Here is a 26,683-nt window from a genome sequence, read left to right on the forward strand (position 1 = left end):
TTCCTAGGATGCCTTTACGGCCAAAAAGCAAAAGTGAATACTAAAGCTAAATTAAATTGACACCTTCAAATGAACAATGTAAGTGATGGAAAAATGCAAGCAGATAGATTGTTTTGTTTAGTTTTTTTTGAAAGGCAATGGAGTTAAGTGACTTGTCCAAGGTCACACAGGTAATTATTTAAGTGTCTGCGATTGGATTTGAACTCAGGTCCTCCTGACTCCAGGGCCAATGCTCTATCCACTGCACCACCTAGTTGCCCCCACAGATAGATTTTTGAAGGAGAATCAACAAGTCTTGGCAATTGAGTGAATTTGAGGAAGAGGAAAAAAGAGAAGGATTGAGGAAGATATTATGAGGATTTTTGTTATTCGGTTGTTTTTTCAGTCATGTCTGAATCTTCATGATCCAGTTTGAAGCAACTATATTGAAATTGTTTGCCACTTCCTTCAATGACTCATTTTACAGATGAGAAAACTGATGGAACTATGATCAAACAGCTAGTAAGTGTCTGAGACCTGATTTGAATTCAGGAAGAATTCTCTCTCTCTATCTCTCTCTCCACTGCACCACTTGACTGCTACATCACAGGCAATGATTCTGGAAGCACTGAACTAACAGCATTACTGTGAGACTTAAGTGACATCATTTATATGATGTATAAGGAATGTATAAATGTCATTTATCCCCCCATGTTTAAGTTGACTAGCATAAGCTTCTTTAGTTAAATGTTTTGATTGCTGGGCTTTTAATAAAGTGAGTCTACTAAATGGGATTATTCTCCTAAAAGGGCCATACTTATTTCTACTTGAATAACTTAAATGCTAATTAAACATAACATTTTTATAGTAAAATTAAATAATTATTTATTCTTAGACAATGTGTATTATACTTAACCAAATGGGGTTAGTTAGATGGCACAGTGAATGGAGCACTAGTCCTGGAGTCAGAAGAACCTGAGTTCAAATTTGACCTCAGACACTTAATAATTACTTAGCTGAGTGACCTTGGACAAGTCACAGCTTCATTGCCTTCCAAAAAAAACAATCAAAAAGATATATAAAATATTTAACACATACAAGGCTGTGGTCATTGAAAAAATAGATTCTGTTTTACTTCTATTGTCAAAAAATTTTAAAAAGGACTTTCCTAGTATATAGGATCATATCATATCTATGCTGAGAAGAGACATGGAGATCCTTGATTTCACAAGGGAGGAAGTTGAAGTCAAGAGATAGAAAGGGTCAATTCTTTCCTTCTTATTCCTAAAATGTCCTGAATCTGATATATAAAATATAATTTTGATTATAATAAAAGTTCTTCTAATATTAATTGGCAAAGAGAAAGGAAGCTCCCTGAATGATAGTGTGAGATAGCTGGATGGTTCAGTGGATATACAGCTGGACCCAGAGCAGGAAGACCCAAGTTCAAAGCAACCTGTGTAACCTAGGTAAATCATTTAACCTCTCTAAGCCTCAGTTTCCTCATCATAAAATTCAAGTAATAACACCTGTCTTGTGGGGTTTTATGAGGAAAAACTAATTAATCTTTGAAAAGCATTTTAAAATCTTAAAACCTTGTGTAAATGCTATTATTATCACTATTTTTATCATCATGCTATTATCAGATAGCTTTTTTCATTCCTCAGCTGCCTATTATAAATTAATCTTTAGGGAAAATATGATAAAATTTCAAAGTAAATTACCTGAATTCAGAGAAAACCATTGAATTCTCTGGATAATATTATAATTTCAAAATGTAATATAATACTGTTTTGTGAGATTCTACATCCTCTGTTCTCTGTCTAACCTTTGCTTTGTCTCACAGCTACTGGAAAGATCCCCCTGAATAAACTTTTGGATAATATGAAGTATGTTAGAGGTGAGTAAGATGTTATGATGAGAAGGCAGGTAAAACAATGACATCTCAATATTTTTCAGAATAATTCATATGAGGAACATGGCATAATAGAAGTATAACCTTAGATTCAAGCAGTCCTAGATTCATGATCTGCCTCTGATACTTACTACTTGTATGACTAAAGGGCAAATTACTTCCCTTCTCAGGCAGCGTCCTTAAACAGCTTATATTATGAATAATTTCTTGATTTGCATAGACAATTTGTAAACATTTAAGTCCCCACAACATCTGGAGATACAAATACAACAAAAAAAATGAAATGATCCCAACTCACAAGGAACTTGTCTTCTCTTGGACAAGACAACATGTACACATATAAATATATGCAGAATAAATACAAGATAATTTGTGAGGAAAGGTACTAACAGTGAGGGAAGCAGGAAAGTCTCATAGAAGGCAGAGATTGTGGTTCACCTTAAAGGAAAGTGAGGGACTTTAAGGGTTATAAAATCCATTGAGACAGGAATTTATATATTTGATCCAGGAGAAATAGGGAACCAGGAGAGTTTATTAAATGACATAATTAATAGATCTGTGTAAACGATGGATTGGAGGGAGAAGGGATGATTGAGGTAGGAGGCCACAACTCAAAGTGAAAGTTGGTTGATGACTTGAGCTAAGCATGTATCTATGTAAATAAAAATAAAAAGGGAATTATGTGAGAGATGTTATACAAGTATTTAGGCAAAGTAAGATTCAGCAACTGATTGGATATGACATGGTGAGAAACAATTGCAATGAATGAATGTGTTCAATGAATGATCAACACTTTATTTAAATCCTCTTACAACTCCAGTCTCTTTGTTTTTGTTTGGGGGTTTTGAGGGATTTTTTGTTATTTGGTGTTTTGGGTTTGTTTTTTGGGGGTTTTTGCAAGGCAATGAGGTTAAATGACTTGTCTAAGGTCAACAGCTAAATAAGTATTGTGTCTGAGACCAAATTTGAACTAATTCCAGGACCTGTGCTCTATAGCTGCCCCTCTCCAGTCTCTTTGTAGCAAGTCCTGAATTTCCTGGAACATAATATGTTCTTGCTTCATTTTTCTAATGTTGAGAAGGAGAACATACTAATTCTCCTAGCCAATGGTAAAGAATGGGATTGTATTCTGATAAGCTGAAACGATCGGAATAAAAGCAAAGATAACTCAACCTTATTAATTAGCTAGATATATGGAGTTTAATGTGTCATTGATTTATCTTCACAAGACAATTATCTAATGATCATTTCACTTTCCTCAGTGTAAACCTCCTCAGTCTAGCCTATTTCTCTTAAAAGGAAATAATTTCTATCTCTGAATTTTCAAATTACTTTTTTCTTTATGTGCTCATTCATCTCAAAGGCCAGTCCTCCACTTCTTGAATTTTATCCTACCAGGAAACTCACTAGGAAAACTTTTCTATTTAAAAGGAAATTTTCTATTTATCAACAAATAGGCTTTTACTAGTTTGAGGAATAGTTGACCTTATGCAATAAGTGATATCTTCCACCCTCTGGAGTCATCAAATATCCTCACATCTTCAACATTCACCATTGTCATCCTTTCTCAACAGAAAACATTGATGTGCAAAACCTAGAAAACATTCTAAAGGACATGGGGATCACGCTCACAGATGGTGAACTGCAATATATCCAGAACCTCCTGCCAGTTGATGGTGAGTGTTCTAGATTACACTGTGGCCATCAGGGGAACTTGGTCTTGTTTGTTTGCAAGTATTAAGACTAACCACTGGAAGATAAGACCATTTTTAGCAACTAGGAAATTAATAAATAGTAAAGAGAAAGAGGAACGAGTAAAATGAAAAGAAATGAAGGGAAGAATAAAAATAAATTAGTTAAAATAAATAAATAGATAGATAGATAGATAAATAAATAAGTTAGAAGAGAATAGAATTAAGAGGTGATAAAATATCTACCATTGCCTTAATTGAAAAGTGATCTTATTTATACTCAATTCAAATGGGCTAGCATAGGGGCTGGGAATTAGAGGGAATGTAAGAGAAAACATCTTAGCTTTGTTGTTACTTTCCATAAGTGGGAACCAAAGAACCTTTGTTTCCCTACCACCTTGTATAGAGTAAGCATTTTTATAAAGGGTATTTGGAAGTGAATGAAATGAAGACACTCAAGGCAGCTGGTATGCTATGTGGATTAGGATGACCTGAGTTCAAATGTGGCCACATAGATTGACAAGATGGATTCAGTGTGGTTCACTCAATCCCCGCCCCCCACCATTTGTTGCTCCAATCCCTCAGTTTACTCAGAGGACACAAAGAAAAGTCATACAAGATATGCAGGCATGGGTGGGTTGCTTATATATTTAGAGATAGATTGAACCTTAGAGGTCTTCTGGTCTAATCTCATTTTATAAATAATCATACTGAGACCCAGAGAGGTTAAGTGACTTAACTGAGATGACCCAGCCACTAATTATATTAGACAAAATTTAAATCCACATCTCAGACTCAAAGTTTAACATTCTACTATCTGCAGCTTTGCAAGCAACTCCCAAACAGATTTATTTGAATGTGTTTCAGTATCTTATCCTACCAGGAAAATCACTGGGAAAACTTTTCTATTTAAAAGGAAATTTTCTATTTATCAACAAATAGGATTTTGCTAGTTTGAGAAATAGTTGACCTTATGCAATAAGAAAGGAAAAATACAAGGATATCCATTGTCCCAACCATTATTTGATGTATTTTCACCTATTGCAATAAAAAAACACAGGCAGAAGGAAAAAAAAATCATCAAATTTTACAGATGATAGGATAACATTTAAAGGCCCCTACAGATTCAAATAAAAATTAATGAAAACAACTTCAGCAAAGTAGAACATAAAGTCACATAAAATTTTCAACTTTCCAAATGCTACCAACAAAACACAGAAGAGAAAGAAAGTTTCCTTTAAAAATAAATATAAAATTATAAAATATTTGGGAATACATCTATGAAGCTAGAGATATTACATATCCACAACTTCAAAATCACTCTTCATATAATATAGTATTAAATAATTGAAGAGATATTAATTGCTCATTTGGGAACCATGAAAATATAATAAAAAATGGCAATCAATACTAGATCAATGTACTTATTCAGAAAACTTGGAGAGATTCTGGGAAGACAGTTTTTTTTTCTTTTACTATAGGTCCAAATTGCTTTCCACTCTTAGTAAAAGTGGAAAGCAATTTGAGCCTATAAGTAAAATGAAAAAAAAAAGTAAATAGACTTTTCAGCCTTTTGATCCAAGTATATCACTACTTGGTTTATATCCTTAAAGAAATCAAAGAAATAGATAAAGTATCCATAAGTAGATAAACAATTTAAAGCAGCACTTTTTGTTATAGTAAAGTAGAAACTTACAGACTGTAAATCAGTTGGGAAATGTTAAGGATTTTTCATACCTGCATATAATAGAATATTATTGCATCAAAGAAACACATAGGATAGACAGAGAAACATGGGAAGTCTTTTATGAACTGAAGTTGAATGAAGTGAGCTGGACCACGAAAAAAATTTATAAAATAATTATATCATTAACAAAGCAATTTTGAAAGACTTAAGATTAATGCAATGAAGGCTGACTTCAAAAGACTGGTGGTGAAGTTTAATTCTCATCATTTACCAGAGAAGTTAAAGATTAAAAGTACAGAAAAAGACATATAATTTCACCACTTACTAGTGTATGGAAATACTTTTCTTGATTCTGCTTTTATTTGTTATAACCTAGATGAAAGATATATAAAATATATAGAAGAGAACAGAAATTTAGAAAAAAAGTTACAGGGGAGCACAATGTTGGAAATACCTTGATGAATTTATCATATTTTTTTTTTAGATTTTTCAAGGCAGTGGGGTTAAGTGGCTTGCCCAAGGCCACACAGCTAGGTAATTATTAAGTGTCTGAGGCCAGATTTGAACTCAGGTACTCTTGACTCCAAGGCTGGTGCTCTATCCACTGCGCCACTTAGCTGCCCAGGAATTTATCATATTTTTTAAAACAAGTTAAACGTAAAAAGATTCAGTTTCAGATACCAGAAACAAATATACAAAAAAAAAAAGTTTCCAAACCAGTACTGTCTACCACTTCCTTTATAATTACTTGAGTTAAGAGTTTATAAAATTTTTTAAATTTTATGTATTTTATATATTATGTAATTTTGCTATCTCATTTTATTTTTTCCTTAAGGATATGATTTTTCTCTCAACACATTCAATTTTGATCAATGTGTATAGCATGGAAACAATGTAAAAACTATCAGATTGCCTTGTGGGGGGTGGGGGTGGGGGTGGGGGGAGGGATGCAAGGTTGGGGAAAAATTATAAAATTCTAAATAAATAAATAAATAGGTTATAAAATAACACCTGATTGAAACAATGCCTTTATCTATAATAAATCCTCCATTAACTAAAATATGAACTGTGTTAGCATAGAGTCAGAAAAATCTACTGTACTAAAAGGAATGAATTCATCCACTTAACAGTTTTTTCTGTTTCTTCACTTCTTATTTGGTAGAGAAAGGAAAAAATTAGAACAATTTTTATAGGCTAGGTGATAAACTTTGCCTTATTTTTAAATTCCATAGAACCTTAATTTTACCTTTTCTCATAGCCAAAGGGAAGATAAATAAGAAAGACATAATAAATGCTGTGAAGACTCTACCCGGTGAGTGAGGAAACTCTTATTTCTTCTCAATGATTATAACATAAATTTTATTATCTTCCCTATTTACTAATTCAGCATTTCTGCTTCATGACCTCCAGTTCTTTATGTAGAGCCACCCTAGATAGGGGGCAATTCATCAGATTATGTCAGTATAGAGAACTTCAGGTCCCTTGGCCAAAAGTATGTAAATAAGTATATAGATTAGCTATATGTTTTGCCAAACCATCAGTCTTGATCAATTCATTTCTTAGATTGTGCTATGAAGGTTTCTCTTGAAAAGGTTTTTTAGGGAAGCAGCTAGGAGGATCAGTAGATAGAGTATCAGCCCTGAAATCAGGAGAACCTGAGTTCAAATTTGACCCCAGACAGTTAATACTTACCTAGCTATATGACTTTGGGCAAGTCACTTAACCTCATTGCCTTCCAACACCCCCCCCCAAAAAAAAGAAAAGTTTTTCAGGTTCCCCTGGACCAAGATCACAGGAACAAATTAAATTCCTAGCTTTCTCAACGACTCCCCATTTTTGTCCTTAAAGATTATCACTATGCCTTTGAAAATGAGTTTGAAGAGCATTTGGAAAGTATTTTATGAATGTGAATTTATTTGTATTATCTCACCTTCACATTGGTAATGCTGAATCTAGTTTTGAAATTCTTTGTAAATAGTCTTTTTCACAATTTGTCCCCCTTTGGCACAATTCTATATTTTTGTATTATTTGTCTCCCCCATTAGACTACGAACTCTTTGATGGCAGGAACAGAATTTTTGGAGTTAACTAGGTGACTCAGTAGATAGAACATTGAGCTGGAATCAAGAAGTTGTTCAATCATATCAATTGTGTCCAATATTTCATTATCCCATTTGGAGTTCTCCTGGCAAAGAAACTAGAGAAATTTGCCATTTCTTTCCCCAGCTTACTTTACAGATGAGGAAAGTGAGGCAGACAAGGTTAAGGGTCACACAGGAAACATCTGAGACCAAATTTGAACTCAAGTCTTCCTAACTCCTGGCCAGACACTATATCTACTACATCACCCAGCTAGTCAGGTCAAGGAGGCCCGAGACTAGCTCTGTAACCCTGGACAAGTCACTTAACTCTGTTTGCCTTAATCCATTGGAGAAGAAAATACAAACCACTCCAACATTTTTGCCAAGAAAATTCCTTGCATAGTACATATGGTCCACAGGGTCATGAAGAGTCATACATGACTGAACAACTGAACAACAACAACAATGCTTCTCATTTTCTTTTATTTCCAGCATTTAGTAGAGTGGCTAGCACATAATGAACCCTTAATTAAATGCACACTGACTTGACTTGTTTTGTATTTCCAAGATTTATTACAGTACTTAATATATAGTAGGCAGTTAATGAATGCTTGATTGATTGATTATAGTCTTCAAAGTTCTTCTTTTTGAAGGAGGGAAAGTTAATGTTAACAGCCTGAAAAAGGTTCTGGAAAATCTGGGGATCAAGCTCACAGATAGAAAAGTTGAAGAGTTATTGAAAAACCTGCCAGTTGAAGGTGAGCATTTATTATGCAGTGTGCTTTTAGAGAAGCTTTTCCTTAGTGTCTAAGAATTTCTGATAAGGTACTTAATTAGATCACATAAAAAGATTCTATAGAGAAAGCCAATCCTAACTGAGCCTCCAAGCCAGGAATGCCTCGAATTAGGCCCAGACCTAGATGCCTAGTTGCCATCTTTAAGGGGAGAAGCCCAATATGACTATGATCAGGGAAAATCCTAACTCCTAACCAGTCAAATGACATTTACTAGTACTGGACTTGAACTCAAGAAGCACTGAGTTCAAATCCTATTTTAGATACTTATTGTTAGGATCCTGGTTTGTGCTTAACCTCTTTTTTCTTCAACTTTAAAATAGGGATATGAATATCATATACTTAATAAGATTGATCTGGGATCAAATGAGAAAACAAACATACATAAAAACATGAATACATATAAATATATATATTGTATTGCAACCCTTAATGTGTTATGTATCTGCTAGCTATTTTTATTATTTCAAAAGGTCCACATTTTCATTGGTATGAATAGTCTAAGCAGACTATAACCCATGTATACCTAAATATTTCCTTTCATTTTTCTTTGCCCCCCCAAAAAACCATCATGTAAATGATTAACCTGACAATGATCACTTATCTACTTAGACTTATTAATCTTGTATAGCAAGTCAATGATGATTTGCTATCAGAGTTTTTTTAATTTACCTCATAATTGTAATGAAAGACATTTTATATTCCAAGAAATTTAAAAATGGCATGCACTTGAAAATATTAAACAGAGCCTCTAACTGGGTCTAAATTCATGATCTCAGAAAGAAAGAAAAAGAGTCTTCAGCTCTAAGACTTTTCTAGCTGGTTGTTGAGGAATGTGAATCTTAAGTATTTCAAGAATCCAAGACCTTGTCAATATGAGTATTCTCTCTATCAAGACATTTTGCAAACTTCCTTTAATTAGGCTGCCATTGAGAGTTACTTGTGGCCCAAAAACAAAAGTGAATATTATATCTAAATTAAATTGACACCTGCAAATCTACAATGTAAGTATGGATAAAGAGATGCAAGCAGATAGATTGTAGAAACAGTCTTTGCAACTGATTGGATGTGAGGAGGAGGGGAAAGGAAGAACTGAAGATGATATTCAGAGAATATATATAAACCCAGTAATGATTCCTTGTAGCACCAAATTCACAGATAGTTGTGAGATTTAATTGAGATTATGTAGTATACTTTGTACATTTTAAAGGTATACATGAATGTCATTTATCACACATTTGACATAAGCTTGTTCTTTAGTTAAATGATTCAATTTCTGGGTGTTTAACAAAGTCAGCTTACTAACAGGGCCATATCCTTTTCCACATTAATAATTTAAATATAATATTTTCCTATTAAATTTTCATATTTGTTTCTCATAGATAATGTCTTACATTAAACTAATTAGACAAAGAAAATTTGCAACGATACATAAAACATTAACCAAATACAAGATTGTGATCAGAACACTGAAAGAAAAAAAAGTAAGCTCCTCTTTTCCTTTTGTTGTCCAAAAAAGAAAAGAAAGGGAGATTCCTAACATGTATGATTTTATTGTATCCATCCTGGGAAAGTTCATGAAAATCACCTAGTCTAATCCCTTCATTTCAAAGAAGAGCAAGTGGAGGCCAGGAGATAGGAGCCAGTTCTTTAATATCTTACTCCTAAAATATACTTAATCTCATATGCCAAAACATAAATTTCTCTGATACTCAGCAGGAAATAGAAAAGAATATCCCTGAATGACTGTGTGAGGTATCTAAGCAGTACAACGATTATGGGGCTGGATTCAGAGTCAGCAAGACCTAAGTTCAAAGCCTTAGACATATACTAGCAATGTAACATAGGCAAGTAATTTAACCTCTCTAAGGCTCAGTTTTCTCATCTGTAAAATGGAGATAATAGCACCTGCCTTGTGGGGTTTTTATAAGGCTAAAATGAGTTAATATTTGAAAAACATTTTGAAAATCTTAAAGTTTTATGTAAATGCTATTATTATTATCAATATAAAGATTGAGAGCTTTCTTCATTCCTCAGCTGCCTTTTATAAATTAGTCTTCAGAGAATATAGAATAAGATTCTGAAGTAATGCCCTAAGTTCAAAGAAAACTGTTAAATTTCTCTGGCTCATCTCATAATTTCAGAATGTAATATAATACTATTTTTGTGAGATTCTGCATCTTCAGTCTCTGTCTAACTTCTGCCTTTTCTTACAGCTGATGGGAAGGTCACCCTGAATAAAATTATGGATAAAGTAAAATGCCTTAAAGGTGAGTAAGGAGGTAAAAACCAACATCTCAATGTTTTTCACAGAAATCTATGAAAGAATAACATAGTAGATAGAGGTATAATAGTCTTAGAGTCAAGAAGCCCTGGATTCATGACACTTATTAGCTATGTAACTGTAGGGCAAGTTACTTCCCCTCTCAGGCAACATTCTCACAATATATATTATAAATAATTATTTGATCTGAATAGAGAGAATCAATTTTTAAGCATTTAAGTGCTCACATTTTAAGCACTGTACTTACAAAAATGAAAATAATAAAATTGTTCTTAAGGAACATACCTTCACTTAGGAAAGATAACATGTACATATGTGAATATATGTAGAATAAGTAAACATAATTGAGAGGGAGGACACGAGCAGTGGGAGAATTAGGAAAGTCTCAGAAAATAGAGACTGTGGTTCACTGAAGAAAGAGAAGGATTCTGAGATAGAAGTAAGGAGAGCATGGGGAACTGTTAGTAAGATAATATAATGTTACAAAATGGATGGTCATGGGTGAAGAACAGAAAGTAGGCAGGGAAAGTGATGAGAGAGGAATTTATATATTTGATACAAGATAAATAGCAGGATCTTTTGAGTGACATGATCAATAGATCTGTGCTTAAAGAGAATCACTTTGGCAAACTGTGTGGAAGATGGATTGGTAGGGGAAGAGACTATTGAGGCAGGGAATCAAATTAGAGGCCATCATAATATTTCTTCAAGGGAGAAATGGTTGATGACTTTAGCTAAGACTGTGTATGTGTAAAAACAAAGAACAAACAAAAGAAATGAGAGGGGAGCAGCTAGGTGATGCAAGTGGATGGAGCACCAACCCTGGAGTCAGGAAGACCTGAGTTCAAATCCGGCCCCAGACATTCAATAATCACCTAGCTGTGTGACTTTGGGCAAGTCACTTAACCCCATTGCCTTGCCAAAAAAAAAAAAGAAATGAGAATGTGACTGTGTGAGTAGAAATAAGAGGGAGATAGATGTCAGTAATGTTATAAAGGGGGAAAATGGCAAGATTCAGTGATTGATTGATTATGGGATGGTGAGAAAAAGTCAAGGCTCCAGGATAACAACTGTGATACTTTCTATTGTGGATGAATGTGTTATCTATTTAAATCCCAAGATTGCCAAATACTCTCCAATCTCTTTGTAACAAGTCCTGAATTTCCTGAAATGAAGTATGCTCGTTTCACTTTTGCAACAGTATTGAGACAGACAAAATGGTAGGACTCCAAGCTAGTGGTAAAATATAGGGTTGCAATATGACCAATAGAAATTATTGAGATAAAGGCAAAGAAAACCAAACCCTACTTATTAGCTAAACCAATGAAGCTTAATGTGCCACTGATTGTTGGTGTTCACCAATTATCTAATGATCATTTCACATTCCTCAGTATAGGCCTCTTCAGTCTAGCATAATCCCCTGAACCAGAAGGGAATAATTTCTATTTCTGAATTCCCTAATGACTTTCCTCTTTATGTGGGTAAGTTCATTTCAAAGGCTAGTTCATCTGTGCATTTGGATTTGATAGAATGGGTGGCATCTTTGACCCTCTGGAGTCATTACAGATTCCTCATACTCCCACCATTTACCATTCCCATCTTTTCTAAACAGAAAACATTGATGTTCAAAGACAAGAAAACTTTCTGAAGAAACGCCTGCCATATGTTGGTGAGTGATACAGATCATGAGGGGATCTTAGGCTTGCTTGTGTGAAAATGTCTGATACTTTGTAAAGAAAGATGCCTCATGGGGGTGGCTAGGTGGCGTAGTGGATAAAGCACTGGCCCTGGAGTCAGGAGTACCTGGGTTCAAATCTGGTCTCAGACACTTAATAATTACCTAGCTGTGTGGCCTTGGGCAAGCCACTTAACCCCATTTGCCTTGCAAAAACCTAAGGAAAAAAAAGATGCCTCAGACTATTCCTTTTAGGATAGAATTCTTCAATTTCAGTGCATGTATAAAGACTAACTACTGGAAGATAAGCCCATTTTAGTAAATAGGAAGTCTAAAGAATAATAAAGAAAAGGGGAGCAAATAAAATGATAAAAAAATAGAAGAATAAAAATAAAAGAAATTGGTGGAAGAAGGTAGAAAGGAGTAGAATTAAGGAGTAACAGAAAAGTAACCCAATATTGCCTCAAATGGGATCTTGTTTCCATCCAACCCAAATGAGCTGGCATAGGGGCTGGAGATTGTGAACCAAAAAAGCTAGAGTGTAAGAGAATAAGGAGGCAAAGTTGCTCAGCTCATTTTTCTCAGAACATAGGGATGTAGAGTATTCACCACAGAAATGTAGGAGACATTTTCCTGTGCTTCTTTAGACTCTGGGAAATTAAGCCTAAAATCTGCTTCTCTGAACAACCCAGAAATAATCTTAACAATTTCCTTTAGATTTGGAGATTCACAATATTTCGTGTTTGTCTAAATTTTGCCTGGGCTAATGTTTAAAGGACATCTCAGATCCCTCCAAAGAGGAAAGTGTGGTGTCATGGAAAGGAGAATAGATTGAGAATCAAGGTCTGAAGTTTAAATCTCAATTTTTTTCTTACTCTCTATGGGTAGGACCTGAAGAATTTTTGTCTACCTACTTCTTTAACATAGAATAAGCATTTTTTAAATGGGTATTTGTGAGTGAGTGAAATGAAAAAAGTAATGAAATACTGAAGTCACTTAAGGCAGGCTAGGTGATGAAGCAGATGCTGTGTGTGGAACCAGGAAGACCTGAATTCAAATGTGGTCTCAGACAATGACTAGCTGTATGACCCTGAGCAATCTCCCAATCTGAGTTTCTTCATTTGTAAAGTTAAAGAATTGGACTCAGTGGTCACTAAGGGCCCTTCCTATATCTAGGATTCTGAGGCCTTGAACTCAAAGTTCAAATTCAAATTTTGACATTTATTCAGTTTCCCTACTATAAAATGAGGTAAACAGTAGCACCACCTACCTCACAATGTCATAATGGAAAAAAGCATGTGGCAAAGTATTATAAAAGTATGAGGAATTGGTTGTATTCCACTAAATTTAATTCAACAAGCATTCACTAAGCATATTCTATAAGTAAGAGAATAAAGATCATAAAAGCATTTTTTAGTGATTCTATGATAGAGACTAATTCTAGAGCTATGGATCTATAACTGCCTTCAAAATAATAGGATCTGTTTCTCCTTTGGAACCTGCTAAAGTAGGAAAGAAAAAAAATTGGACTGAATTTCCTCCACCTCCCTAGGATTAAAATATTAAAAATCAAGACCAATAGGCAGAAGCTCCTTCTTTTTCCCCTTCTTTCCCCATACTCCAACATATGTCTATTTCTCTATCTGTCCCTTTGACCTTAAGCCCCGCTCCCCCCACACTGCTTTCCGGGATCTTAATGAACTGTATGAATTCACTGAATTGAAGTCTTTCCTTGGTTATAATACTATCTGGAGGAAGAAATTACATACAATTTTCTAAGGCAAACCAGTTTACTAATTCCTCTCTCCCATAGGAAAAATTGTCCCCTTTATACTATTTTCATCATTGCATTTTGCCTCGATGCAAAATTTGTATTTTAGTTATCTCGATGTCTAAAGCCTCTTGTGTTTTATTGCATTTTTAGGCAGCAGAAAGGTCAATAAGGATAGATTGACACGTTCCCTAGCAGATCTTAAAGGTAAGTGAAAATCTGTAAAAAGACACTAAAGTCAATTAAGAGTTAGTACAGTGGGGAAAAATACTGGGTTTGGAGCCATGGCACCTGGGTTCCAGTCCTAGCTCTTCCATTTATAACTTGTGGGCAAATCACTTATTTTCTCCAGTCTCGGTTTCCTTATATGTAAAATATGAGGGAATTGGATTAGCTGAGTTCTGAAGTCCCTACTAGCTCTAAATTTATGAAAATATGATACCCTAATATTGAATTTTTATTAGGGTTAGAGCCAAAAAAATCCTGGGTTCCAGTTCTGTCCTGTCACTAATTATTTTTGTCCCTTTGGGTAAATCAGTTCACCTCTTACCCTCAGCTTTCTCATGTATGGAATGAGGATCAATTAATATGTATTTATAAACCACTATGTGCCAGGCAGTAGAAATCCAAATATAAAAATGAGCTGTTTGACCTATAGGAGTTTTCATTTTACTAAAACATTGATAATTATAAAAATACTAGCATGTTACCTTCTCCACAGGGTTGTTGAGTGACATAAAGGAGATAATGTATGTAAAAGGACTTTATAAACTATAAAGCATGTCTTTTTAAACCAACTCTTTATCCTTTCTTTTCTTTGTTTCTTTTTCTCTTCTTCTGTGTTCTACCCAATCTCTTCCTTATCTACATTGTTTTCCTTCCCCTTTCTTTGTTCAATTTCCTTTTTCTCCTTTTTCAAAACTATCTTTGTCAAGCAAGTACTTTTCTCAATATACTCTTTATCATGGGAATAGATGCTCTATCCTACTTCCACTAGCAAAATAAATTGATATCTTCAAAAATTCAAGAATATGATGAGTCAAATGAAGTTGTAAAACTCTTTTAAAGTATATTGTAAAATAAAATTTTAGAAAAATAGAAACATTTCCCCTATTCCACCAACAGTTCTCATGCCTCATTATTTTTAATATATATCACCAAATCAAGAACTCATAATTTCTAGTAGCAGAATGAAATACAGAGATCTGGAAGAGGAGAATAAAATCATAAAGGAACAGGATAAAGGTACATATGATCCCCATCGTCCTGTATGCTATTAAGTAGCTTTCAGTAGATCTATAGAGGATTGGACTTAAACTAAAACTTTTTTTTCACCTACAAAAAGTAGTTATTTTATCCAACTGTGCAAAAGACTATAGAACATTAAATATAGAAGAGTAATAGCAGTAATAGCAGGGTATCAAATTTCCCAAGACTTTTTCTATCTGAATCCATTAAAAAGATGAGAGAAATGAAATAATAATAATTTTTATTTCCTCAAAGCCCAACCCTTCATCCATATTGTGAGATGGGAGAGGGAGGAAAGGAAAGGAAGGCAAAATTAGGGAATATTAGTCAAGGTAATGTACAGTAGGGTTTTCATGTACCTTAAGACTGCTCAGGACAGTAACCATGAAATGATAACTTAGGCTCTGCTAATACCACTACTATGAGAAATTCCCTAACTAGTATCATTAAATTGTTCCTATGAATCTAATCAGCATAGGGTTGTAGACTGACCTTACTTAGAACCATCATGATGATTATAATAATGTTTTTTTCAATAATATCATTTGACCTTCATTTTCAAAAACAGCAGAGAAGTGATGTCATGACAAGCACATGATTTGGATTTGAGTAAAGGGGGATAGTGCTAAGTCACCAGCCTTACTTTCTCCTCCAGAGGTATTTGGGTCCCTTGGCCAGATATCAGGATGACTGGAGATGACCCTGGATGACAGGCAATCAGGGTTATGTGATTTACGCAATGAAAAGAAGCAATACAAGGATACTCCCAAGGTTCCACAATGAAAGTCATATTATCCAATTAAAAACAATAAAAATGTAATATAAATCCAGAAAAGGAAAAAGAGATCAGAAATTTATACCATTAATACTGATACCCTTAAGGATATGAGGATTCAAAAACACAATGTAAAAAATTAAATTAAACAATTCAGCATTAATCAAGAATTAGGCCTTTGAAACTAAAGAAGCAAAAAAACTGGAAAACAGAGAAAAATACCCTAAAGAAGGAAGACATAGAAAATTTATGGTTGAAAGAAATCCAATACCATAAAAGCACAAGTTGGATAAAATGTTCAACTGAAATCTTACAAACCCATTAGTATAATGAATGATAGAACAGTTACATCAAGGAAAATTATTAAAACCATAGTTTCTCTACAAAACTGGAAAGTGAATGGTCTAGATGAGATCCATAATTATTGGCTTAAGTATTTCACAGTGGTATATGACATTGACAAAGCTTTACCAGCTTGCTTGCTAAAACAAGCTTGAATCCCACCTTTTTTAAGAAAAGGCATCACATATTTACTGTCAAAAGATGAAAACACCATTCAACTTCCCAAATATATAAATTATGTATTTAAATACTTTATATGAAGTATTTATTACTTTTATCATTCTAAAAATCTATAAATGCCCAAAAGAATGTTAGTTGAGAAACAAAAAGGGTACACCAAAAAGTCCCAGAGATGTCAAAAACAACTCATTGTTGATTCGGTAATTATTAAAGTTAACTGACAACACTGAAACATCTACACTGCCTTTATTGTTTATCATAAAATCTTTAACTCAATTGAATTTAAGCCTTAGTCATGTACTGTAAATATATAAACCATATCCAAGAATGCCAGAATTTTTTATATCTATACATGTAATACAGCACTAATACAATATAATATCAAGATCTGTCGATATAAGATGTGTCATTTTCCAGAGAGACAGTTTTAAGCCCCTTCCTACCTTTTTAGTCTTCTCACACTTGTCTTCCACATATTCTATGATCCAATGGCACTGACTTCTTGATGTTTCTCAAACAAGATACTGCATCTGTCAATTCTGCATTTTCACTGGCCATTCTCCTTAATCTAAAAACACTCTTCCCCCTCATCTCTGCCTCTGGGCTTTCCTGACTTCAAGACACAGCTAAAATCCCATCTTCTACAAGAAGCCTTCCTCAGCCCCCCCCCCCTTAAAGTTAATGATCTTTCCTCTGAAATGACCTCTAATTTATCTTGTCTTTATCTTGTTTGTACGTAATTATTGATAAGTTGTCTTTATCAATCAATTGTGAGCTTTTTAAAGGATTATTTTTTGCCTTTGTATCCTCAGCATTTAGTACAGCACCTAGCATGTAATTAAGTGCTGAATAAATGCTTTTTCACTATGTTGAAACCAATGTTAATCCTGAAGTTAAAGCTTAGATTTAGAGCAAAGAAAATTTAGATGGTAGAGGTATACTATATCAATGTCAGCCTTAATAAGTATTACTGACACTGTAAAATAGATGATAATAGATATGGAAGGTAGCCAAACAAAAACAAATACAGTGTTAATAAAACAGGAAAGCTTAGCAAAAAAGAGGGGAAAGATTGATCTTCTCAGAGCAAATGATAAACAGGTTAAAAATTTACAGAAATACTTTTGGAACAAATAGACCTCTTTTCATACAGTCATAGTAAAGGCTGAAAATAGACATATGCCATTTGGATTCGCTGAATGTAATCAAAAGTGGTTTGTCTCCTAAATAGCTAAGATCAATGAGTAGAATTAAAAGGGCTTCCATAAGCTACATCCATATGAACTCAAACAACTTTAAAAAGCCTCATAATATTTTTTTCCTTTTCAGTCATAGGCAAAGCATAGGTTTTTCACACTTTAACAAAACATAACATAATTGTTTTCCTTATTTCTTTTTCTGTCTAGGAGTAAAATGATCTAATATACACCTCCAGGGAGCTCAGTTTGTGGGGCTGGGTGAGGAAACTTGTGAAACTCTTCTGCTTTGAGGTCCTAGAAATGATCTAAAATATAGTTTAAAAGATGCATCCTAAAGGCAGAAAGAACATGACTCTAATCATTTACCTTTAGATTAGGGACAGAAATCTCTCAATTTATAAATGCCACCAGCCAAGATAATCAGTGCCCAAGAGTGATACAGAAACCATTCATGGGTTTAAGACACAAGTAAGGAAGAGAATGGTGGGTAAGAAAGTGGACAGAAAATGGAGTAGAAGAGGAAAAGAAAAAAGAAGAGAAAGGAAAGATATATTTGGAAAAAAACTGAACAAGGACTCCAATATAAATCATAGATTTCGTGGCTTAGTTTTGCTTCTGTTATCATATATAATATAATACAAAGTCTACTATGACGCATCATTGTGAAATGGAGCAAAAAGTGAGCTACAATTAACAAAAAAAGAACTGATTCTATTCAAGCAGGTAGGAAATGATTTGTTACTGACATGGGAGACACTGCTGAATGAACTGTCTAATGTCATACCTCAGGACCTAGGCTGTAGGAGTACATATTCTTACAGGTTCCCATGCTGGGAGGGCTTTGAGTAGTATCTCAGTATGATATATCTGCTTTCCAAGGACCAGGCTGACCAAGTACAAAGAAGCTTACAGAGAGTTCCATCAGTAGGCTGGCCAACTTAGTGAAGAATTCTGGGGCCACAGCAACTCATGAAATGAATACACATCTAAAAAAAATGAATATACACACACACACACACACACACACACACATAAAATGGGTCTTAGTCACCCATTGATCACTTATGCTTCTGTAGTGACAGAGGAAGAATGTCAAAGAAAAAAGCAAGGAATGCTATTTTTTTAGATCATCTATATACATCAACTTAGCTACTGATATTCTAAATGCAAGATTCTTATCCAACAACCAATAAGTGGACATTCTGCCAGAGGAAATGAATCCTATTTTTTTCATATTCCTTGACATCTTCTCATCCCCTCTAAAATCTGAAACCATGCTCTGGGGATTTTAATCTTTTTATCTCCAGAAATTCCACCCTGGAGCCAGGCCAGCTATCTTGATTGGTATATGTTTCACCTGGCTCCTAGCCATATTTAAACTTCCTGATCCACAACCACCTCCTCATCAAAGGCTTTGTCATTGTATGCATAGATTCCCTCTCACTTGCTGCTTTCCTGTTATGGAACCAGGAACAAATGGAAGGGGGATGTCATACTCTTCCCTTGTGATCCCATTCACAATACCGTAATTTTATGGACCAAAGTACCCTTCTAAGTCTCAATCCCTTAAGTATAGTTACTCCCTCTATTAAAATATAAGCTCCTTGAAGACAAGGACACTCTCTTTGCTCTTAAATTTATATCCCTTGCACATAGCACTGTGCTTGGTGTATGGCAAGCACTTAAAACACTCATTTTTCATTCATTCATTCCAATCTTGACCTCCCCATAAATAATACCATTTGACAAAAGAAAGCTGCAGCTAAATAGTTGGAGGGCTCTCTAGTTCTCTTGACAAGCAAATGAATATTTTGGCAGAGTTGTCATATATGATATAGCAAAAGATATTTTGGAAAACAAATTATGGAAGTAGAGATTGAAAAAAATCAAAGACTTGTAGACTATCCAAAAACTTCAAGCCTATGCACCATTAACAATATTAGCTATATTAATATACACCAAAACTATATTATATTTGAATAGGCAAGATTTGTTATTTATGTAGGGATCATTACTAAATTAACTGTCTCCTTATTGTTAGACCACCAGAGTAAAGATTAAAATTCATTCAAAGCTGAAGAATAAAAATGAGCTTAGGAACAGTATCCTTTTATAGAACACCCAAAAAAACCCAAAAGCAATGGAGAAACAGGTTGGCTTAAATGAAGCTTGACAAGAAACCCTAATAAGCAAAGTCATCTTAAAACCATTCAAAGATTAAACTGGAAGAACAACAAACAAATGAAAACTGGAGAAGATCTTGCAAAGATTTTTTTTAAACTATTCTCCATCAAGGACAGTGAAGTCACCACATTTGAACATCACAGTCACAAATATACATATATACAATACATATATATATATATATATATATATATATATATATATATATATACATATATATCTGATTGGAATTGACATTGAATAGAACAAAGATGGGAAAAGACCAAATATGAGATTGAGTACAATGGAATGAAAAAGTTAATAGCTTTCTATCTGTCAAGCTCCCATATTCTAATGAAGGAAAGTACACATAAAAGAAGATTTATATTCATGATCATTTCATGGCAGACAGAAATGACAAGGAATATTTATCCAGGATAGGTGGCAAGGTCTCAAGGACTTTGTAGAACAGTCAGATAATCCCAACCAAAAGAATATTTTGCTAGGGAAATTATAATGTTGGAGATTTCATAGGATTGTTGCTTAAGGTATCTCTAGGAAGGACAAAGTGTGGGGAAAATCCCAGATCTTGGTTCATTTCAAACTGGTTGTCCTTTAGCCATATCAAATTCAGTATTTCTAAAACAAAAATCATTATCCTTTTCTCCAAACCCTTTTGAACTTCCCTATTTTTATTAAGGATGCCCTAAGCCTTCAAATCATCCTAGTGTTTCATAACCTCAGAATTATCCTTGACTCCTCATTCTCTTTCACCCCACATACCCAATCAATAGGTAAATCTTGCCATTTCTATTTCCAGAGACAATAGATATCAAGCATTTCCTATGAGCCTGCATTATGCTAAAAAATGGAACTTGCATATCTTGCCCTTCTCTTTCACTCTGTCACCTATTGCAATACTCTCCTTTTTGGTCTTTTCCTATTCTAATCCATCCTCCCCACCACTGCTGATAATAGTTTTCATAAAGTATGGCTCTGACCATGTCATTCATTTAATAAACTCCACTAAATCCCTTAGTGCCTCTAGGATCAAACTGAATTCTTTCATTTGGCGTTTAAAATTATTCACAACCCAATCTTCCCACACTCTTTAGTCTGGCCAAACTTGCTTTGCTAACATTGACATACAACGCTCCATCTTCTGACTCCTTTCCTTTTCATTGCCTATACCCCATAACTGGAATCCATTTCTTCCTCATCTCTGTTGGAATTCTGTTTTCTTCAAAATTCAACTCACACACACACAAAAAAAAAACCATAGCTACTACTTTCTTCTCCCCCAAACTATCTTTTATTGCAGACATATCTAGCTCTTTTTCTTTTTATTCCATTCAATCTAGTCCTTCCCTTCCCAAGCCTCAACTCTTATTGCCAGGTAATGGACAGCCACTCCTCACTGGATACCAGTCTCCACCTATTATCCTCCCCATATCTTCCAGAGATGGTGCAGAACCTTGCTCCACTCCAGTCCTGAGGTCCACTATATCCCCTTCCCAGCAATCATTGGTCAAGGAATATAGTTTGCTCGAACCACTTGAATGAGCAGGGATTTCAAATTATAATCCTCCCTATAAAATAGCCTATTGGGCCTTGCCATCTGCCTTGCTAGTATGACCTCTGATGAATCCTTGAGTGGTCCATCTGACCTCATGTTTCACCCTAAAGACTCCTGGGCTTTATCATCTGCCTTTCCATTGCAAGTTTGCCCTGCAATGGAATATTCTTATAGGTGTTTTCTCCCCTAACCAGAATGTGACCTCAAATGTGTATTGATTTTTATTTGTATCTACAGTTCTTGACAGAGTTGGTGTTTAACAAATTATTTTTATACCATTATATCTAGCATAGTCACAATGGTCCCATGGTACAGCCAAACATTTTCCATATGACTGTGAAAATACATTCAAACCACTTATTTTTTCACTGACATTTTTGCATGGCCACAAAAGAAAAAAAGACTGATTATCACTGTTTGATGCATTATATATGGGCCTACATATTATGTAGATGAACTAAAAAAAAATTAGCAGGGAATAATAGAAAGGGGACTGGGCTTGGGATCTGAAGCCCTGTGCTCTAGATCTAGTTCTGCCACCAACTCACTGTATAATCTAAGCCAATTAACTCTACCTCTCCTTTGTAAAAGACAAAGGATTGATTGAACTTGATTTCCATTCTCCCTTGAGCTCTGACATTCTTAGGTTTTAGACTCTACTTTAGAAAGCACATTCTTTTAGGCAACAAACTGATTCAGAATTTTAATAAGAATACACTAATTAGCAAATGTTCATATCCCCTGGTCAACAGAATGACAGCCTCCAGGACACTTCTTGCCATCTTCCCTAGAACTGATATCCTGAAGAATGTTCTTTAGTTTGAGCGGTAAATCTATCTAAAATTCTTCCCCACATTGAGTGCCTTCATTTGAAAATGGAGTGAATGAAACAGAAATAACAAACATGCTTATTTCCTCTTGTCAATTTTCCATTCCTCTCTGCAGATAAAATATAATTTTAAGACAAATTAAAGAAAATAACCATGTTTGTTAATTTTCATCCCATTTTTATTTTTTACATTTTTTCTTCTCAATTACATTAAAAAAATTAACACTTTACTTTTATTTATTTTCACTTCCACCCTCTCCCTTTCTCCCTTTCCTCCCCCAACTTAAAAATTGCAAGTAATTTTATATAGATCATATACATGCAGTCACACAGACCCTAACCTCATTTCCATACTACCCATGGTACAAAAGAAAATGCAAACAAAAAAATAATAAAAAAAGTTTTAGAAGTATGCTTCAATTTGCATTTAGAATCCATCAGTTCTTCTCTGAAAGTAGATAGCATTTTTTCATCGAAAGTCCTTTGGAATTGTCTTGAATCATCATATTGCTAAGAATGGTTAATCATTCATAGTTTATCATTGCACAATATTACTGTTACTGTTTTCCTGGTTCTGCTCATTTCATTAGCAGCAGTTCATTTTAGTCTTCCCAGATTTTTCTGAAAGCTTCCTTGTCATGTCTTACAGTACAACAGTATTCTATTTATGCTATTTTAAAATTTATCTTGCTTTTCACTCCTTCTAAATCTCATCTCATCCTTGACTTACAGTTGGTCAGAAAAGGGATCTCACCAAACTGAAGGACTTTACAAAGACCATTAAAAGTAAGTAATAAGCAATGTAAGAAGATGTTGTAGAATTGATCTTTTGGTACCTCACATTTATTCCTAAAATCTCATTGTTTTTTCTTATATTTGATTTGTTTGTTCTTTTCCCTAAGCTTTCTATTAAGATCATTAAATTCTAATTTATAAACTATTTTTTCCACACATAGCTCTGAATTTGAGCAAACAAGTTAATTTTTTGTTACTGAAAGCTTCATTCTCTAGAGTTTTTTAAATACAAATTTTTTTCTAAGGTAGTATACAAGTAGCCCAATTCTAAGTCATATAATTAGTAAAAAGGTTAACAGATATTATTTCAATCTTACATTCTTTAGGCATCTCAAGTGACCTTGGTTGATATAGATTTGGCCTAAAAACCTAATAAAAAAATGAAGGGTTATTGTATATGTCTATCAGTGGTAGGGAAACTTCCAGCTTGCTGGCCTTATTGGTCTGGAATTAGCAAGGCAACCTCAGGTGGGATTCAAAATTCAATAAATCTAGTAGCTTCTTAGGGGTGAATTAATTTTTTGACCAAATATAACCTGAAAATGATGTTATAAATATCCAAATGACCCTCGGCAGAAAAAAAGGTTCCCCACCTATGGACAGGAGGATAAAAACAAGGTGGAGGCAAGATCAGAGCTGGTAATGGTTGATTTTTAAGTTGTTTTCCAAACTGTGAAACTGTCCCCAAAAAAAATAGCATAGGGCAATTTTACTTAGGTCCTTCAATGAATCTATTTCTTCATTAAGACTACTTCCTGCACAAATCACAATTTCTAAGCATTCTTATATAATTTTAATTTCCCCTTTAATCCTCTATAGGTGATGTATGCAATGGGCTACAATCTTTTTGCTTTCATTTTATTTTAGTGTCTTAAAAATATCCAGATTGGGGGCAGCTAGGTGGTGCAGTGAATAGAGCACTGGCCCTGAAGTCGGGAGTACCTGAGTTCAAATCCAGCCTCAGACACTTAATAATTACCTGGCTGTGTGGCCTTGGGCAACCCATTTAACCCCATTACCTTGCAAATATATATATATATATATATCTCCAGATTGCACTGACCCATCTGTTGTCTCTCATTCTTATTTACCTCCTCAGTCCACTGTTATTGCTTTCCTCCTCAATCATACTGTTTCTTAGACCTTGTCCTGTACACAAGTCAAAGTTATTAGCATTGCAACATTCTCCAATGACCTGTTTATATATAGGATGAATCTTTATATTGTCCTTTTATTTGTTTTTTTTCAGTTTAATTTTTTTGAGATTGTGTTCTATGATTTACAAATATATAGTATTTCTTTCCTTCCCCCTTATATTCCCTACTATACTTTATTTTTCTTCATTTTTCTTCTTTCCTTCCTGGACTTTGGAATTGTTATTGCTATCTATGGTAATTTGCTTAGCCTTACTAAGATGAATGATTTGCCATAGAGGAATTTAAATTGAAAAATTGCCATTGAGGAATTTAAATTGAAAAATCAAGCAAATAAAAAACATTAAGTGCCTCCTATGTGTCAGGCATTGTACTAGGCCCTGGAGATGCAAATATCTACCAAAACCTCCCTGTTCATAAGGAATTTATATAATCTATTAGGTAAAGTAAAACATACATACATAAATATAAAATTAATATAGGGTAGTTAGGGAAGGAAGCTTTGTTCTAGCAAACAGGTAAATCAGGAAAGACATCATGTAGAAGAAAGTAGTGTTTGGGTTGCTTCATTAAAGAAAAGGATTCTTTGCTTTGAAAGTAAAAACAGAAGAAGAAGAAGAAGAAGAAGAAGAAGAAGAAGAAGAAGAAGAAGAAGAAGAAGAAAGAAGTATAATCCAGCCATGAAATACTGTGAAAGGAAAAGCAGAGAGAGAGAGAGAGAGAGAGAGAGAGAGAGAGGAAGAATAAAGAGGAGAGAGACCAGTTTGAGCTGGAATTCAAGTAGATTCAAGTAATGTAGAAAAAAAGTTAATAATCTAGAAAGATAGGGTGGGGCCAGGTTGTAAAAAACTAAAAATCTGAAGTCATATCATCAGCAGAACTAGAACTAGCTTCTAATCTATAACTGGCCAGAATCAAACAAAGCAGGCTAGAGACAGGAAAATCAGGACACAAATAGAAGTTTAATTAATTTCAAAGTGAGGAAAGCAACTTGTAAGACCCATGTGCTAGATCCCGACTACTACTGGGGAGACCCCAAGACAGTGTGGGGAGTTCTCAGTACTTATTATACCTTTGGAGACACAGTGAGTTATGACCCTGTCAATGAGGGGTAACAATAACAAAGTGACGATTTTAATTCATAGCACAGCTTCATGTCCAGAACTTGATTACAGCAGGTGCTTGTCCAAGCTCAAAGAACACCTGATACTGGTGGGAAAATAATTCTGGACTGAGATCATCCACAGTGCAAAGGTCAAGCTTAGAGCACAGCCTGCTTATTAGGCCTTAGCTCTGGGAAACAGGGTGTCTCCAAATATCTTGACAATCCTATAGAGGCACTAGAGTTTATGGAATAGTAGGTGAGAGATATTATTAGCTCTCTTGAACTTAAGGAAAATCACTTTGAAAACTGAGTGATACAAGCCAAATAAGATCTCTTAAGATACCATGTTGTGAATGTAAAATTGACATTAGTCACTTCTATTAATTCCTCTCTATCAGCCTACCTTCCCAAGAAATACTAAATACTTACCAATTCTTATGGATTTGGCTTATTTTGTTTGTTCTAGATAGAACTTCTGGAAGTTGCCTGGCTGCATGCTAGGTTTTCAAATGTTTCCCTCATATGCAGGTTTAGAAACAATAGGTTTCCAGTCTCTAATATCAGTGATATCATCAGTAATATTCACTTATAACTAGAAATCACAATATCTAGAGTTAGTATTCTTTCCTTTACAATTTACAATAGTCTTCCATTCCTTCTCTTTCTGGTCATCGTGGCCTAACCAGTTTAATGAAATTTTCCTTCTACATCATTCATCCTAAAATAGAGGGATTAGAGAGTGGTCAGGGGTTGGGAATGGAAAAGCTAGTTATGTATTGCCTTTTAACCCAAATTATTTTCAGTAAGCAAATTTATTCATGGAAAGTTTAAGGAAAAAGTTTTTTCTTTCCCATAGGTCCTGTTCAAAATTTCTGACCAATTCTAAAATTCTAAGATTTCATCCTTCTTCACTTCCACTATACACATACACACTCACACATAACCCAAACTTCTCCAGGAACATTGTTCTGCCTCTCTGAAAGGCATGGAGCTCTGAGACAGCAAGAATCTATTCTCTTGCTTCATTCTCTCCATGAGAATGAGCAGTGAGGTCACAGTTATATGATGGAATAAACCCTTTTTGAGGTTTTGATCATTCGCTGATGGAGGCCAAGAGGTGGTAAGTGGTATAATTTAAATTTGTTGTTTAAACTTCAGAATTCAGTAGAATTCTATACCAAAATCCCAGTTTTGATTTGCTAACTGTCACTTTTGCATAGGAGTAAAAATATAGTCAAAACTAATGCTGATATTGAATGATTAGATAGATTTTATATTGTCAGGGTTTGGATTTCCTCCTAGGTTTTCTGGCTAGGTAATAAGTTCCCCACCCATGGATCAACTTTTAGGAACAACTACTTACTAGTCTCTGGACTGGGTAATTTCAGGAGAAATCAAATAGAGTTGTTTTTTCTGATTTTTTTTTGTTCTGACTGCATT

At 34.4% G+C, this 26,683-nt stretch overlaps 2 protein-coding genes across 4 annotated transcripts in view; both read left to right on the plus strand.

Annotated features, from left to right (window-relative positions):
* LOC141510864 (EF-hand calcium-binding domain-containing protein 13-like) overlaps nucleotides 1–1,887 on the plus strand; it is a 70,951-nt gene extending 69,064 nt beyond the window's left edge. The window contains exon 26 of the mRNA XM_074220291.1: nucleotides 1,826–1,887. Within this exon, the coding sequence (XP_074076392.1) occupies nucleotides 1,826–1,887 (62 nt within the window). The remainder of the gene's footprint in view (nucleotides 1–1,825) is intronic.
* A 4,648-nt stretch (nucleotides 1,888–6,535) lies between these two features.
* The window catches only part of EFCAB3 (EF-hand calcium binding domain 3), a 40,274-nt gene continuing 20,126 nt past the window's right edge, over nucleotides 6,536–26,683 (plus strand). Inside the window, exons 1-6 of one of the 3 annotated variants that reach the window (XM_074220607.1) lie at nucleotides 6,536–6,584; nucleotides 8,007–8,111; nucleotides 10,364–10,417; nucleotides 12,044–12,100; nucleotides 14,031–14,084; nucleotides 22,922–22,975. In XM_074220607.1, coding sequence (XP_074076708.1) covers nucleotides 10,393–10,417; nucleotides 12,044–12,100; nucleotides 14,031–14,084; nucleotides 22,922–22,975 — 190 coding nt within the window. In that variant the 5' untranslated portion in view covers nucleotides 6,536–6,584; nucleotides 8,007–8,111; nucleotides 10,364–10,392. Of the gene's footprint in view, nucleotides 6,585–7,991; nucleotides 8,112–10,363; nucleotides 10,418–12,043; nucleotides 12,101–14,030; nucleotides 14,085–22,921; nucleotides 22,976–26,280; nucleotides 26,364–26,683 lie in introns of those variants that run through there. The other 2 variants (XM_074220608.1, XM_074220609.1) reach the window with 2 other exon arrangements.

The sequence above is a fragment of the Macrotis lagotis genome, chromosome 2, assembly GCF_037893015.1.
Source record: "Macrotis lagotis isolate mMagLag1 chromosome 2, bilby.v1.9.chrom.fasta, whole genome shotgun sequence".
In the NCBI taxonomy this organism is placed as follows: Eukaryota; Metazoa; Chordata; class Mammalia; order Peramelemorphia; family Peramelidae; genus Macrotis; species Macrotis lagotis.